Source organism: Accipiter gentilis, chromosome 15 (assembly GCF_929443795.1).
Source record: "Accipiter gentilis chromosome 15, bAccGen1.1, whole genome shotgun sequence".
Taxonomy (NCBI): Eukaryota; Metazoa; Chordata; class Aves; order Accipitriformes; family Accipitridae; genus Astur; species Astur gentilis.
Genome location: NC_064894.1, coordinates 25,615,167 through 25,631,060, shown reverse-complemented (window position 1 = coordinate 25,631,060; position 15,894 = coordinate 25,615,167). Strand labels below are relative to the sequence as shown.

At 39.5% G+C, this 15,894-nt stretch overlaps 1 protein-coding gene across 1 annotated transcript in view; it reads left to right on the top strand.

Annotated features, from left to right (window-relative positions):
- Positions 1 to 12,349, top strand: part of CDC40 (cell division cycle 40) — a 42,493-nt gene extending 30,144 nt beyond the window's left edge. The window contains exons 9-15 of the mRNA XM_049817680.1: positions 265 to 310; positions 1,548 to 1,649; positions 2,957 to 3,072; positions 3,156 to 3,289; positions 7,977 to 8,053; positions 10,231 to 10,375; positions 11,292 to 12,349. Coding sequence (XP_049673637.1) covers positions 265 to 310; positions 1,548 to 1,649; positions 2,957 to 3,072; positions 3,156 to 3,289; positions 7,977 to 8,053; positions 10,231 to 10,375; positions 11,292 to 11,469 — 798 coding nt within the window. The 3' untranslated portion in view covers positions 11,470 to 12,349. The remainder of the gene's footprint in view (positions 1 to 264; positions 311 to 1,547; positions 1,650 to 2,956; positions 3,073 to 3,155; positions 3,290 to 7,976; positions 8,054 to 10,230; positions 10,376 to 11,291) is intronic.
- The last annotated feature ends 3,545 nt before the right edge of the window (positions 12,350 to 15,894 follow it).

Sequence of the window (15,894 nt, the reverse complement as noted above, 5' to 3'; positions counted from 1 at the left end):
TTTTAATACTAGAAAAACCCTAGGGCTTTAAAGTTGGAATATGGTATGGAGGTTTTAGTTACTTTAAGGGGGTTTTGCTAACAAGAAGGTGATGGAGCATTCTTGTGAATGTCTGGGTAGATAGTTGTGATTAATCAGTAGATATCACATGTTTGTAATTAATTTCTTAAAAGATGTTGCCATATATGTTTGCACTTAATTTCAGCATCATTATTGTTTAACAACTGACATCTTTTCTCCTCCTCCCTCTTTTTTTTTTCCAAGCTGTGGGAAGTATATGGTGATCGAAGATGTCTACGAACATTTATTGGTAATAAGTCTTTTTTTAAAAAAAAAACAACTGATGTATATTTAAAACAACTTCATGGAAGGATATGATTTAGGTTAGCTTATTAATTTATCATAGAGAGGACTTGTAGGTATCCAAGGCAAACAGTATTCAGTATGATTTTGGCAATAAGAATTGAAAAAGGTGCAAGTTTTTAGTCAAACTTTGTCATTATTCCAAGCAATTTAATGTTGATGTATAACACCTTACAACCCTTAAAACAAAATATTAGTGTACTGCAGTCATCAATACTTTATGCGAGACTCCTTTCCAAAGGCAAAATTGTGAAAATAAATTGCCCCATCTTCATGTTGAGAACAGCAGCCCTCTGTTTTTATGCAGTGAGGGCATCTCATGGTCTGATGATCCCACCTTAAATAGGTGGTGTCTTCTGTGCTGAGTTTCTAGTGCAAAAGCATGGCAAATTTTTTATTTGTTTTTGTTTGTTTGTTTTTACATTCAGGTGCTGTCTGTTCATGTAACAGGTGATTTTTAAAGCAGATAGCTGAGAGAGAGAGAGAAATACATACTTCTTAGCAGCCTTGAATGCAGAACAAAAGTAGCTGATTCTCCTTTTGAAATGGGAACATTTCTAGAACACTGAGTGAATATATGTTGAGTAACAACAAAGAAGTCTTTTTGCACCTAATATTTCTTATGACAGCAGCGTGGTGAAGCTGATCGCTCAGAAAAGATCCTCTCAATAGACTGCTCTTTCTGAACAGTTTGACTGTTTTTCTCAAAAGGTCCTTATTACCAACCAGATTCACCTGCTATTTTGCTATATTTAAGTTACTGTGCCAATATTTTAACTAAAGAGATCTCCTACAAGTCTGATGCAGTGGACAGTTGAAACTATTGGGGTTGAGGGGTAGCAAGGTTGACACCAGATGAAAGCATTCTTAATTTTCTGATCTAATATTTCCCATATTTTGTACCTGTTTTATAATTAGAAATGTTTCTCCTGTAAGTGTATCTCCTGTAGCGTTTGTCTCTCTTCTTTTTCATTAGATGTTGACATTTATTATAGTGTTTTAAACTTTTCTTGCAGCTCTTAACTGTGACCAGAACAATCTTTGAAGCCAATAGTACTTAAAGTTCTGCTTATATATCAATTTATGAAAGCTGATTTAACTTGAATAATGTTTAAAAAAACCCCCATTAATTCTGAGCATGAGTAGATAAAAGTCTATCGTTGCATTTTTCTTCTGTCTGGTAGGACATAGTAAAGCTGTTCGAGACATCTGTTTTAATAATGCTGGCACTCGGTTTCTTAGTGCTGCGTATGACCGCTATCTTAAACTTTGGGACACTGAAACAGGTAGGCTTGTATTTGTGGACACTGTTATTTGGCACTGTGTTTAATTGATAGTAAATGTCAAGATATGTTATCAGTTGGGTTGTTTCCAATTATCCTTAATATTGTCTTGTACTTCAGTGTTTAGGCTTTTATTACAGGATGAATAGTCTTTTTTTCCTAAACATTTTGTTAGCTGTAGTGGTGCAATTGACGCTGCTTATATATCTGTATTTCATATACCTTTTTATTTGAGAAGTTTGATAGTTACTTGTAATGTTAGAACAATTTTCAGCAGAAAGTCAAAATTTACCAAATCAGTTAATTGCGTGTTTACATTTACAGGCATGAAAATAAGTAATGAAATCACAGTTTTGACCTAAATATGCTTAATTTAGAAGAATTATTTCACTTTATTTTTCGGTTAACCTGAACTTGAAGAGCACTCCAAATAAGAAAAGGTGGTGGAAACTGAGCTGCTGGTATAGGGAGCTGGAGGGTTGGTCTGATGCTCTCACAGAACTGCCTGGGAGATGCTCTGTAACATTCTGCTCCAAATAGTTTCTTAAGCTAAAAAGATACATAGATTTTTGTCAATATTCTTTTAAACTTAAGTCCATTCCTAAGACAGGAAGTTTCCGTGTTTGAAAAAGACATTAGCTTTCTTGGCTAGCAGTGCCACTAGTCTTATACAGGTAACAGCCAGAAAGGTATTAAGTCAAATTCTCCAGTCTTGAGTTTGAACTCAGTTATTTAGACACCTGAAAAACGTATTGAGCTTTTGGATTAAAACAGACTCCTGTAAGTTACGGATAACATGCAATCAGGGTATTTATGGCTGAGGCTATGAGAGGAGGTCAGTGGTTTGTTTTGCAGTTGGATTACTGTTATCCTTTTCTAGACTTAGGATTGAGGAATTCTTGCCCGAGTTTAAGTCTCTTGTAGAGAAGACCTTTGATCCTAAGGAGGTGATGGTTTGCAAAGACAGTGCTCAGCTTGTGATATCCTGACCAGTCCTGATGTCCTTGATATGCCCTGATGACATACAGGGTACTGAGCAGTTATATTGTTTGGAAAGCTGTAGTAAGGTACAGAACAGTTTGTATGTGTATGTGTTCATACAGGTGCGTGCATACAAACATGTGAAAGAAGGTCTAATCAAAGAGCAGGGTAAATTCTACCCTCTAATCCTCTCAAGAGCTTTAAAATAAGTATTTTCTGGTGTTAGTAAAGTAAAAGTAAAATGAATAGGTTTCATCACAATCTACAAAGAGCTAATCAGCCCATAGAACTTCCAACCTGATGCACTATGAATGGCTTTTCTGTTGCAGGGCAATGTATTTCAAGATTCACAAACAGAAAGGTTCCGTATTGTGTCAAGTTCAATCCTGACGAAGATAAACAAAATCTCTTTGTTGCAGGAATGTCAGACAAGAAAATTGTGCAGGTATGTCTACTTAATATCTCTTCCTCTAAAAATTCTGGTACTTAGTAAAAAACAAGGTCTTAACCTGACTTTTTTATTTGTAGTGGGATATTCGAAGTGGTGAGATTGTGCAGGAATACGATAGGCATTTGGGAGCTGTCAACACCATTGTGTTTGTGGATGAAAATAGAAGGTTTGTGAGTACATCTGATGACAAGAGTTTAAGAGTCTGGGAATGGTAAGTTTTTAAAAATTTTGAATTTTAACCTAAAGTATATTATAAGCAAACTGCGAAGAGAGTTTATTTTTAAAAGTATACATAGCACATAAGACACTGGAGTGTACTGAGCTCTAGCTAGCTGAGGAAGAGCTAGCTTTAAAACCCTATTCTGGCTTAATGCTTGAGATGCTTCATAGATTTCCTCTTCCCCCGAAGAAAGCATAAGACAGTCCTGTCAGCCTGAAGCATGCTGCACTCTATTAGTGATCTCTGTTCTCTCTCCTTTCCCCGGGGGTGTATTGGCCCTTAAATTAACCTTTTAAAGAAATGTCTGCTCTGTTACATTAGTGTGTGTCAGTTTTGAATGCTTTGAACTTGGATCTGCATAGTATTATATAGTATTTGGCCCGTGTATGAAATAACTGGTTTAGTGTAGCTTCATTTCTGGTTTTCTGGTAGTCTGGTTTTTTTGGCAATCATTGATACACACAGTATGAATACAATAGATGACAGAAAAGTGAAAGTCCATCCAAGAAAAACTCATAAGAAACATCATTTTAAATGGCTTCCAATTTTTAACATATCTGGGGAGAAAACAAATCTCTCCTATCTGAAATGTTTTCCACAAGGTTCTAGGTACTAAGATTTTCAGCTTAGGACTTTTAAGATTTCTCTAGAACTTCAAATTTCTTTTTGAAATAATCACTCCCATATCTTTAGGTATCCATTTCCTTTTGCTGTTCGCACATGCAAAGCTGTTGCACAATACGGACACTAGTTTGACAGCTCTGTGACTAATCAGTTCCTTCTTAGCTTGCCTTTTTTTTTTCTTTTTCTTTTTCTTTTTTTTTTTTAAACCTAGGCAAGAGACTCCAATCTGTGGTATTTGAGTGTTACCCAAGCAGCCAACAAAACCCTCAGCATGTCTGTGATCGGTTGCTATCATTGCCAATAGCAGCGGCGGTAATGACCAAAGTCTGGGAACCCAGGCTTAGGCTAGACATGTAATGCTGTCACCATATGTCACTCCAAGAGAGCCTCTGTTAGTACTTCATAATTAGACCCATGCATTTACTGAGCTCCTTAAAGAAAAATCTTTACAATATCGTTTCTGCTAAGGAATGTCTCCTCTCTGGCGAGTGGGAGGGTGATCTCACTTGCACAAATCTGTTACTTCCTTGAGATTGGATTGCCCTTGTTTTGTGAGCTTTGTGTTGATGGCTGAAATAAATAGCGAAGTGGGTGGATTTAGTCACTCTGTGGGGAAGAGCAGGAAAGGCGAAAAGGTTCTGGCATGGGAACATCGCAACCTGATTGTTCCAGTAGCAGAAGTTTTTTTCCTTCTGAAGCAAAAATATGTACTGAGCTTGCTACACACTGAAGAAAGAGCTCCCTTGGTCAGATAATGGGGAACTCAACGGTAGGCAATATTCTGTAATGCAGTCATTGGCGATTTTTTTTTGTTTGTTTGTTTGAAAGCAAATGTTTTGGTTTTATAAAAAGCAAATGTAATGCTGTCTTCCTAGACACAACTCAAAAACCTTCCTCATCAGCCTGCCATGATATATGTTAATGGGTCTGTAGGCACGTTCCTTTAATTTCAAGATCCAGATTTTTACAAGGCAATTAAAACTAAGTTAATATATTCACTACAGAAGCTTTTAGAGCTTGAAAACCTCCATGGCAAATTATTTCATGCTGCACCTCAAACCCTTTTCTCCTAAGTTCATAAGGAAAATTATTTGCAACTTAGGGTGATTTGGTTACTGCACCTTTTGGTGTGTTTCTTCATATGTTCTTCAGCACAATATTTCTTCAGTATCCTACAGAAACAAAGCAGAAGTAATTACGACCTGAGTATGGCCTTAAAAGCCAGTAATTAAAGCTGGTCTAATTGCTTAGTTTCAATTGTCTGGAGGAATTTTCTAGTATGTTTTGTAAACAGTTTGACTTGGCCAGGGCTGGTAATGGGATGCCATGTCAGACCTCATCACAGTGAGGAACTTCTCCCCTGAGAATTTAAATCTCCTTTCCCCAAGAGTTTATCCCATTGCATACATTTCACTGTGCTGTACACTGGATTGCAGTTGGTTGCTGAAAGTTCAGACTGCAAGTATAGCACAGACTCTTGCATATTAAATGGTTTCTTTAGGAATCTTAATGGGAGTACTTTAAAATTTGTCTGCTTTCACATTTCATGTGATTGTGTTACAGCAGGGACATTAAAGTTGGCATGGGTATGGTATTCTGTGTTCTTTCTTCTAGAAATGCAAAATGTTAGTTAGTTTTTGCCCGCTTCATATGCGTCTGGTCCTACTTGGATAAACAGTGAAATGATTTGGGCAATTGGCCTTGGAAGCTTCTATTTCCTTTTACTTTCAAGTCATCTAGCAAAGCAAGAACTGTACAGTGGTAGCTTAGTTATTATCCTGAGAGGCTTAAGAGGTTTGTCATCTCTGTAAAGCTATATCCCTCAACTGGCCTTTTCTCTCCATCGTTCCTGGTAAAGATACCATAGTCTCTGGAGACAGCTCTTCATGATGTGTGGATCCTAAAACTGGGTTGGGTTGCGTTTGGGGTTTGTGGTTTGGTTCCCCCCACCTCTCCCATACCCCTTCTTTTTTAAAAGGATTTTTTTCTCTCCTGGTTGGGGAAGAAGTTGTATTAGAACCCCAGAGTATCACGTTCCTAAATCTTGGCTAGCAGATACTACTTTTGATATTTAAAACTTTTCAGCCTTAGAAATGCTATGAAGTGGGGAAAGGACTTTAAGATCTTTACATTTAAAAATTTGAACAAACAATATATCACATCAGTGTTGAGGTCAGGCAATCACGACAGCATCTTTTAAAGTTTTTTGGTTTTTTTTAAGAGAGCAGGCTGATATTACTAATTTAGCAATTTGACTGGAAGCAAATGTGAAACATAAATGTGTCTCTATTTTGCCTAGTAGTTTAATGCAGCGTATCCTGCAGCTGTCCTAAGTGTGTCTGGTAGGTTTCAACATAAAGCAGAGCTGTCTTGAATAAATTCCAGTGGATGAGCCTGCCTTCATTTGTAAAGGGAGAGAAGGCAGGACAACCTGCGCTGCATTTAAATTTCTTACTGCAGTACAATTCAGCATTGGAGATGCATCTTCTGTGGTAAGACTTTTTTTTTTAACGGGGCTTCCAGTGGGATTGCTTTTACCGGGCACTGAGGACTCCAGGTGACTGGTGGGCTCAGGCAGTGTTGGATGGTGGGGGCTGATCAGGATCTGGCCTTACTGCAGCAACGACCTTGGGTCCTGTTGCAGGTGGGGTTTGAAGCTGTTTGGGTACTGATGCAAAGGACAGGATGGGGCACAAGGGGGCTGCATCTCCTGTGCTGTCTTGTTGGTCAGCCTCAGAGATTATGTGGGCTTTTTGTTGTTATTCCTTTACAGATTTACTGTCCAACAGTAGTCTTAGGTCTGCCTGCTTGGAAGCCAGTTATTCCTGCGCATGCAGGTATCCACAGTGTATTAAGTAGGTTGCCCTTCTTGCTGAGGGGTAAATGATTTTCACGTTTAACTCACAGGAGCATTTGTGTTGCTTCCTGACAACAGAGCAGCTTCTCACCCTGCTGCCCATGTGCACGTTGCTTAACACAAGATGACGGGAAATAACTTACAATTCTGTTTTATTGTGGAGTAATTACCTTGCTAATGTCAACAGTATTGCCATCCAGCAAGGCTCGGTCAGCTAGTACAAGGCAGCCACCCACGCTCTCTGTTCCAATAGTGTCTCAGCAGCCCTTCTCGTGTGTGAATTAGACAATGAAGTCATAACCATCCCCTTTGTATTAATTAATGTTGCTACAGAACATTTTGCATGTGTTTTCTGCTGAATACATTAATCAAATCTATTTTCTGCTGGAAATTTCTTTTGCTTAATGAGAAAGACATGCATGCCTACCCTTTTTACCAGTCGTCTAGTGTAGGGTATGAAGAATACTGTGAATATGCACGGACCGTTAGTAATTCAATTTATATAGTCAAAACCAAATGACAGTTCTGCAGAGTAAGGATTAGACTGTACTTGGTTGTTCCCTAGGCTTTTGTACAGGACAGTGTATGTTCTTAACATACACTGGCACAGTCCTGTATGCAGTTGAGACCAGCGAGTTCACAGTTCAGTTCAACTGTGGACATTTGGAATTGGTTGGCATCCCATTTGGGGAAATCAGGAGGAAAAGGGCATTGTTAGAGAGACGAGACTCCTGTTTTCTTTTCCTTTTTGAAAAAAAAAAAAGAAAAGAAAAAAGCAGAAATATTCTACTTAAAACAAAACTCAAGTCAGTAAGACATTCGAACAAGATATTTGCATGTATCAGTCTATTCTTGCTACCTATATAAGAATTTTGTAAAAGCTGCCATTAAACTGGAGGCCATAGTGTATCTTTGTGTTACAGTTTTACTCTTAACGGTTGGAATTATGATCCTGCTTTAGACTGTAGGCCATTTGATTGGGGTAAATTCGCTCTATCAGAGGTTGTCCTGTAGATGGCTCCACAGCTGGAGCTCTCTAGGTGGGCATTCACAATATTTTTGAGCTTTTGCACATTCTTCCTTTGGACGCCACCATACGCTCTCCATGGTTCAGTGGCTGAGTACATCAGCTGACTGGAGGCAACCCTTTGGAACATCTCCATGTGTTCAGAAAACACATACTTCTTCCTTTTGCAGGGACATTCCTGTAGACTTCAAGTACATAGCTGAGCCAAGTATGCATTCGATGCCAGCCGTGACTTTGTCTCCAAATGGTAGGTTAACACTTTACTGCCTTTTAGGCCTAGTTTACATAGGCATGTCTTACTGATTATATCTCTGTAAGGTTGCCATGTTGCATCCACCTGTCACCCCATGCTACCCCTGCCCCCAAAACAGTGTGTTTATCAGTTTATTCCAAGATTTGGCTGGATCTGGTTTTGATTTAAAAGTCTTAAGAAGAACAAGTATGTCAAAATGAGGGGTTATATCAGGATATGTGTATCAATTTAAATTTAGACCTTCATCCAGACAGGGCAAAAGGACTCTTTCTTTTTACAGAGCTACAATGTGCTCTCTGCTGTATTTAAAATATTAAGAGAAACAATGGTGGGAACTGACAATGGCTGCAAAGTACTAAGCAAGTTCAGCAGTCCTTGTGGTGCCACTGTTAAAGCAGAAACTGATGTTGTACGTGATCCTGTTAATGCTGTTCCTTTCTGTTCCAAATATAGCCCAAATAACTCTTGCATAAGAGAAATCCTAAATTATCTCAGTGTTTCTGTATGTTAATGTTTCACTGGTGTTCATGTTCTTCAATTAGAATCAAACTGAAGGAGGATAAAGGTTTAGTGCCTCCAGTAATCAGTGAAAATCCTTCTAACAGGTCAAAATCTCTGTTATCTGTTTTGGCCAAAATTAAATAGCTTTAGTGTCAATATTATTGAAGTGTTGCCAGATTTACAGTTAACAGTCTCATTATGCTGAGTAGTGGCAGATCAACTTGTTGCACAGCTAACATTTTAAGCCAGCTATCAGCATCAAATTGTATTTGCTTTGCAGTATAAATATTTTATTCTTAACAATAGAAGTGGGTTTCTAAAATAAAAAGGAAGGTTCTGGAAAAAGAGGTTTAAAAATGTTAGCTTCCCATGCTGGCCTTTTTCAACCCCTCTGTCTGAAATTTGCACAACTTGCTGTATTCCCATCCAGTTTTTCAGTTCATCTCATTCTTCCACATTGAAATACTGGATTTCTCATTCTTTTTCCAGTTCTGGCTGGCCAGCATTTGAGTGCTTGATTTCTGAGATGAGCCAGTAAATGATGTTAGGAATGAAGTAGTCATCTTTTCAGCTCAAGACATCACCTGTCACATTAACTAACATTCTCTCGACCTGCAGTCATCCAATATCACACAAAACAAGTTCTTTCGGAACAGTAATGCTACAGATTGTACCAGAAACATCATGCATCATTTTGGAGTTAAATGAGTCCTTTAAAGAAAAGTAAATTGAGAATTTTACAGATCTGGAACTTTTCTGCTTAGGGGCACCGATTTATGAATCTCATCAATTAAATTTTTCCTCCTGAGTGATGTAGGAGACAGACCTTTTTAAAAGTAGAGGAGGAGAGTAACATGCTTGGGGTATACACTTGATTCGTTTCTTTGAGAGGCTGAAGAAAATCCTCAAATTCCAAGCTAGTAGCTGGAAATGTGCCAGATTTACAGTCAAGTCAGCACGTTTTATGTTATCACTGTTTGTGTGAAACACTGGAAAGGCAGTGACAATATGCAGGGTTCAGGACAGAAGTGTCTCTTCTATGGTGTTCTGTAGCACATCATCTTCACTGGATTCTCAGGCAGGAGTTAATGCACTGCCAAGACGCAAAATGAGGTAGAGTTAAGATTAGAAAAGCCTGTGTTTTTCTTTCACTAAAGGTCTATTAAATTGTATTCCATTAGGGCAGAGAATACTAAGTAGTTGGAAAAACGTAAGGATTTTCAGACTCCTGAGTCTAAGAAAATAAGAGGTGACCATCTTAGAGTACCCACAAAACAGGTAATCAAAATAGATTGCAGCTAGATGGGGTTTTTTCCCCTCATCTGAATTACTCGATTGTGTGCACCAGCAAGCTTACTCAGTAGCTTAAAAACTTACCAGTAAGTCAGTGGGGTTGATGGAGCACATTTTTGTAACAGGCAGAGCTTTTCTAGAGTCCTGAGTGCATTTTGTAGTAATAGGCATCCCAAATCCTGTCAAACGTAAGGTGTTGCCTCTTGGCAGTTGTACCAGGCAGAAGCAATATCAGCTGCTACCTAGAACCCTGATACATAATGAAAATCTGGATTAAGATAGTGCAAGAAAAGTTATAAAAATCTTAACTGGAATGTTTTAAGTCTGTTTTTTCAGGTGCAGCACTCTGATACCACCTTTGTTTATTGCATTTGTAGGGAAATGGTTGGCTTGCCAGTCGATGGATAACCAAATTCTGATTTTTGGAGCTCAGAACAGATTCAGATTAAACAAAAAGAAAATTTTCAAAGGTCACATGGTAGCTGGCTATGCTTGTCAAGTGGATTTTTCACCTGACATGAGGTAAGCTTTTGTGTGAATGAGCTTCATCCTAAAACTTGCTGGCACAGATGCTAAATTTCTTTTTGAATCCTCTGCAACATTCATTGATGCACAACCATCCTATTAACTCGGCATCAGAGCTCTCTAGCCAAGCAGCAGAACGGAAAGTTTACTCTTGTCATTTGATAGGACTAAGCTATACTCAGTGGTTGCTCTGAGCAATATTTAGAAAACAGTCCATGTAGTCCAGATTCCCCATTCTGCAAAGATGATCTACACTGCTGTTAAACCATCCAGAGACTCCCCTTGTTTTACCCGGCCCTGGTACAGCGCAGGAGGCTTCCACTTCTGACTTGCATCTGGCTGTTTTTGTGCATGGTCGCAGTACAGGGTCTGTTCCGACAATATGCACTTGTCCAGAATACCTGGGATTCAGACTTGACAGGTTTTCCCAATTTGCAGGTCTGGTGTGGGTGTCCTAATTTATTTTTTCAGAGAACCATCTTTTTCATCCAATTTGCTCAGTAATGTGCCCATACATTTACCACTGTTCGTACACAAGTTATTCATTACTATAAAAACCAGAGAATAACGTCAGCAAAACTGGAGGAAAAAGTGGAGAGAAGTGTCTATAAATTTTAGAGAAACTTCTGGCACTTTCTCTTTTGCTGATGTATTCTCTTTAGTTCCAGTAACACAGTGTATGGTATAATCGCATTGCTTAGCACATTTACCTCGCAGTTGATGAATCACCCTCTGCAGGACTTGCGTGCTTTAAAGCACAGAATGAATGCTAATTCTTTGGTAGGTATGTTTGCAGATTGTCAGACAGGCAGCTCTCTGGGTGAAGCTCTTTTCCATTGAGCAATGTAAAAGTATTATAATACAAGCAGTCTTCACACATGATACAGCTTTTATTTTAATCCTGTTAATATAGCTATGTGATATCTGGAGATGCAGATGGAAAACTTAACATCTGGGACTGGAAGACAACAAAACTCTACAGCAGATTAAAAGCGCATGATAAAGTCTGTATCGGTGCAGTGTGGCATCCACACGAAACATCTAAAGTCATTACGTGTGGCTGGGATGGTCTTATTAAACTATGGGACTAAAGAGGATGCTACAAAGATCAAAAGATGCAAGTCGTGCATACATCTGAGACTAGAGTGAATTCTGCTGTAAGAATGGGTAGACATTTGTAATACTGCAGTTCTCAGCTAGCTGTAAATATGCAATAAAAAATGGGAAATCTTCAGAAGATACAACTGAAAGGATATAGTTCTAAATATGACCTCTGAGTATGAGAAGCTGAGGTCATCTGAAGCATGCAGAATCAAGTGTTAGTTTGTCATGTCACTGTTTGTGTGAAACACTCTTGTAAAATAAAAAAAATTTTAAGAAAAACTATTTTTGTGGTTCTGGCTGTCAGAGATGTGGGGAATGAAAGAAGAAAACCAGCAATCGCGTAACTCTCTTCCTAAGAAGAAATCTTTGATATCTACTGCAATAGAGCTGAAAAACATGCATTTGTTTACCTGGTTTTAGGTGGTATTTTGTTGTCCCCAAAATACTTCTACATTTGTAGAACACAAACCCACTTGCTAAGATCTGTTAATTCACAGTAGAAATGAACTAATCGGAAGCTAGCAGTTGTCAGATAAACTGTGTCAACTGAAGACTGTATTCATAAACTCTGGGGTTCTGTCTGTATTTAACAATAGCATCATGCTGATTACTGAGTTTCATCTTTGCAAGTAGTCCTCAATTTCAAGATTTTGCTTGCAATAGTTGTGTGTTAAGTGTTGGGTTTTTTCCTCTTCCCATATGCTGTTATGTTCCAATAAGCATGACATATTTAAAAAAGAAGTGAATGTGTCTTGTTCAGTTTGGAATACATTGTATTATAAGCCCCATAAAGGTTTTGACAATTTAATGTATATACATGTCACACTTTTTCTCTTTAAAGAACTTATTTTTAATAAATCTTTTTTATAAAATGTCTCCTTATCTTCATTCAATTCTTGTGTCTAGCAGCGTCCATGTAAAATATTCCTTACCGTTTGGTATTTTAATTTGCAGTTGTACCAGCATTCAGATAAACTCATTCTCTTGCATTAGTTTTGTATGAACAGTGCAAGTTGGAAGCAGAAGAAAATCCTTTCAACTCCCTCTCTGCTCTCTTTTTGAGCACATAATGGAAATAAAAATATGTAATGAATTTATCCCATTGATCAGTCTTTAATTACAGTTTTGAATTACACTACGTTGTTTACTATAAATGCAATCACTGCTCATCAATTATAAACAATAGCAGAAGAGTAATTGCCTTAATTTGACAGCAGGATCGAAGATAAGGCAGTTCTGTAGATGAGATGCAAGGAATCTCAAATTCTGTAGACAGAAGGAAACGAGTGGGTTGTTCTGTGGGTTTTTGGTTTGGTTTTGGTTTTTTTGATTGATTAACAAGACAATTCTCTTCTTTCGAAGAGTACTTGCTGAAGTTAGGCCCTTGGGAGTGAACATGGAGCTTACGCATTTTTAGACCAACTGTCTGAAGCTGAGCTTGAGCATCTTTCCACTGTCCGTCCATGCTGTCACATAACTGCACCAAGTTTACACGTTTCTGTTTACTTTCCCTTCTTGGTAGCCTTGTGTACCTGAAAAACCCCACAGACTGTTTTCACAAGCGCTGTACCGGTGGTAACTGGGTATTGCCTTGCCTTGCGCCCGTGCAAGTACTGAGACGGGGAATGTTAGAGCCTAGAGAGAGAGGAAAGCGCCGGTCCCGCGTGTCCTGAGGACTGTCCCCTCGGCAGGGAGAGGAGGCTGTTCCTCTTCGGAGGCTCTTCAGGGCGCGGGTGGGAGTGAGCTGCTGCCACGTCGCAGAGGGTGAATTTCCAACGTGGTTCTCTTCGCAGGGAGGACTTGACTCCTGAGCTGGGAGTTGAGCTCTGGTGTGCGCTCTGCCCCTGGTGCTGCTTCAAGAGAAAGTGGGCTGAAATAATTTGGAACTGCTTTCTTCCTTCAGATACGTTTCCTAAATGGATATGTGGCCGTGTGCCCTGACCATGAGCCCCTTGTAAGTATAGGGAAGTGGGGAGGAGAGAAGGAATAGAGCAGATGCAAAAACTTCTCGCAGGAATGTATATTAGCTTGCATATGAGAAACACCTTTCCCAAATGCTTAAAAGCCTTTAAATCATAATACACAAAATGCTTGGCTCTCTAGTTGGTACTGTGTTTTTCCACATCACCTACCAGGCAGAACTTTATAAATATACATATATAGTATATACAAAGTATAAAAATAAGTGTATAAACTTTTGTAGTAATATACTAGGTGTTGTCTTTGGGGAACAAAAATAAGAAACGTTGACTCAATAAATTCTGCTGGAGTTGATGAATTGGGATTAAATGTTAACAACAAGCCCAGAACCAAAATTCCCTTAGAAACGTTCAGATAAAATCCTTTGTCCCTCTCAGTTGGTCACCGTGTTAATCTTTTGTGGAATTTCTCACATCTGCATTGAAGCCTGCAGGGGGAATTTTTATGAGGATAATTTCCTCTTGTCGGCTCGAGAGTCGCAGACTCCAAAGCTCACGATGTCGGCTAGTTTGCCGTGCACAAGGATAGACAGCGCGTGTCTGTGCGAGTCTAGACTTGTCTCTGCAGCAGCCACCTGGGAAAAGATTTCTTCCTGGGCTAATTAACTCGAATCATGTCCTTCTCTTATCTTCCCAATTTCATGTTTTTCCAGAAATTGGCCTGTTACAGATGTTGGTCAGAACAAGTCTAGACTGAGACCCCTAGGCTGAACTCGGTGTGTGAGCAGACAGAGCCAGGGAAAAAGCAGCGCTGGGGGGAAAGGGAAGAGCGTGTTTCGAGTTCCCCCAATTTTTTCTGCTCTAACGTTAGGCAGAGAATGCAACAAAGTGATTTGAGCCGAAAGGAGCTTCTTGGGAGGGCTGGAGGCAAGGGCGCTACGCTGCCGGGAAGGGATACATGCAAGCTGGCGTGCCGGGCTGCTGTCACAGCATCATCATTTTTTTCCCCTTGATCATGCATCTGTAACTTTCAGAAATGATGTGCCAATATGTTGACACTTTTATTAATACCAATTACTTTTACAGCGGAAGTTTTACAGATAAGTGAACTATATCTCCATCATTCTTGGAGTTCTGCCTGGGAAACTTGATAGTTCCTTTGGCCTTGTGCCATCTTTTTCTTGGACTTTTTTCATATGCAAGAGAGGGAAATATCCCACATATCCTCATGCAACTTGCTGGTAAGAAGGCTGTCTTTCTTAAAGCAGATGGTCTTAGCATCTGTCTTGCTCAGAGTTTATAATTGTCCCCAGTAAGATGGTGCTGCTCAGTCTTTGCCCTCATTATAAGGAACAAATATCTAAATTACTGTATATCCAGAAAAGTCCAAGATTGTCTTGTAAAAAAAGCCAATTTTTAGCAACAGGCAGATGTTCAATATACTGTTTAACGCTGTGGTCCTTAAAGGCTGATTTAAACAGTCGGCCTTGCAGCTCTGACAGCCCAGTAACACAATGTACTTTCCTTCTTTCTACCAGCTGGTCATTACAAAATCCTGCTCCCGTTTGCTAGGAAGACTTCATATGACAAGCAGCCTGCACGAGGGGGAACACGTGGCTGGGGGGAGTTTTGCTTGGAAGACTTTAAACAGTTGAACCTATACACCAGAAAAACCAGTTGCCAGGGAGGTTGTTCCTCTGGAGACTGCTTAAGGACTTGCTGCTGTAGGTTGGCTTCACTAGCCTACACTCAAAATTAAATCTCATATCTTGCAGTAAAATGTGTCTTTTCTGTCAGGCTTGCTGATAAAAAAAAAACAAACAGATACACCATGGCTGTCTTGCAGCGCTCAGAGAAAACTGCATGTGGCAGGATTATGTTTACAGAAGCTCCGTGCAAGTTTAAAGCTTTTAGAAACAAGTTGCAATGACTTTCAATGGGGCATGGACCTCTAAATTCATCAGGTACGCTGGAAGTTTGACCTCAGACCCGTTTGTTACCTTGTTGTGTGATAGAACAGTTAAACTGTGTTAAATGCTAAAGCACCGAGCCTTTTTGAGTCTCCTTTTAACCTGCTGCGCTTCGTGCCACAGAAATGCCCTGTCCTAGAAGAGCCGTAACAATTTTAAGTTCCTACCTTAGCTTGCGCCACGCCGATTTCCCCACGCAGCTCGCCCAGGCTAGTTGTTTATATTTTGCTTCTGCAACCTTATACGATCTCGCTGCTCCAGGTCCTCCGTATATATTCTGTAAAACGTAATCCCTTCCAGTATTCCTTGCTCAGGAGATGAAGGGGGAAGTCAGACTCTGAGTAAGTCAGTTGTCAGGCCAGACACCTACAGGAAAGAGAAGGCCCATTCCCTTGAGTTTTCAAAACCGCGGTGAGTTTTGTCAGAACAGCTTCTCTGCAACAAGCTCCTCTCTTTCTGTGCCCCGGTGCCGACCCTTTGGGAGTACCTTGGGGCAGGGGGGTGAGTTGGTTTTGTTTGCTTT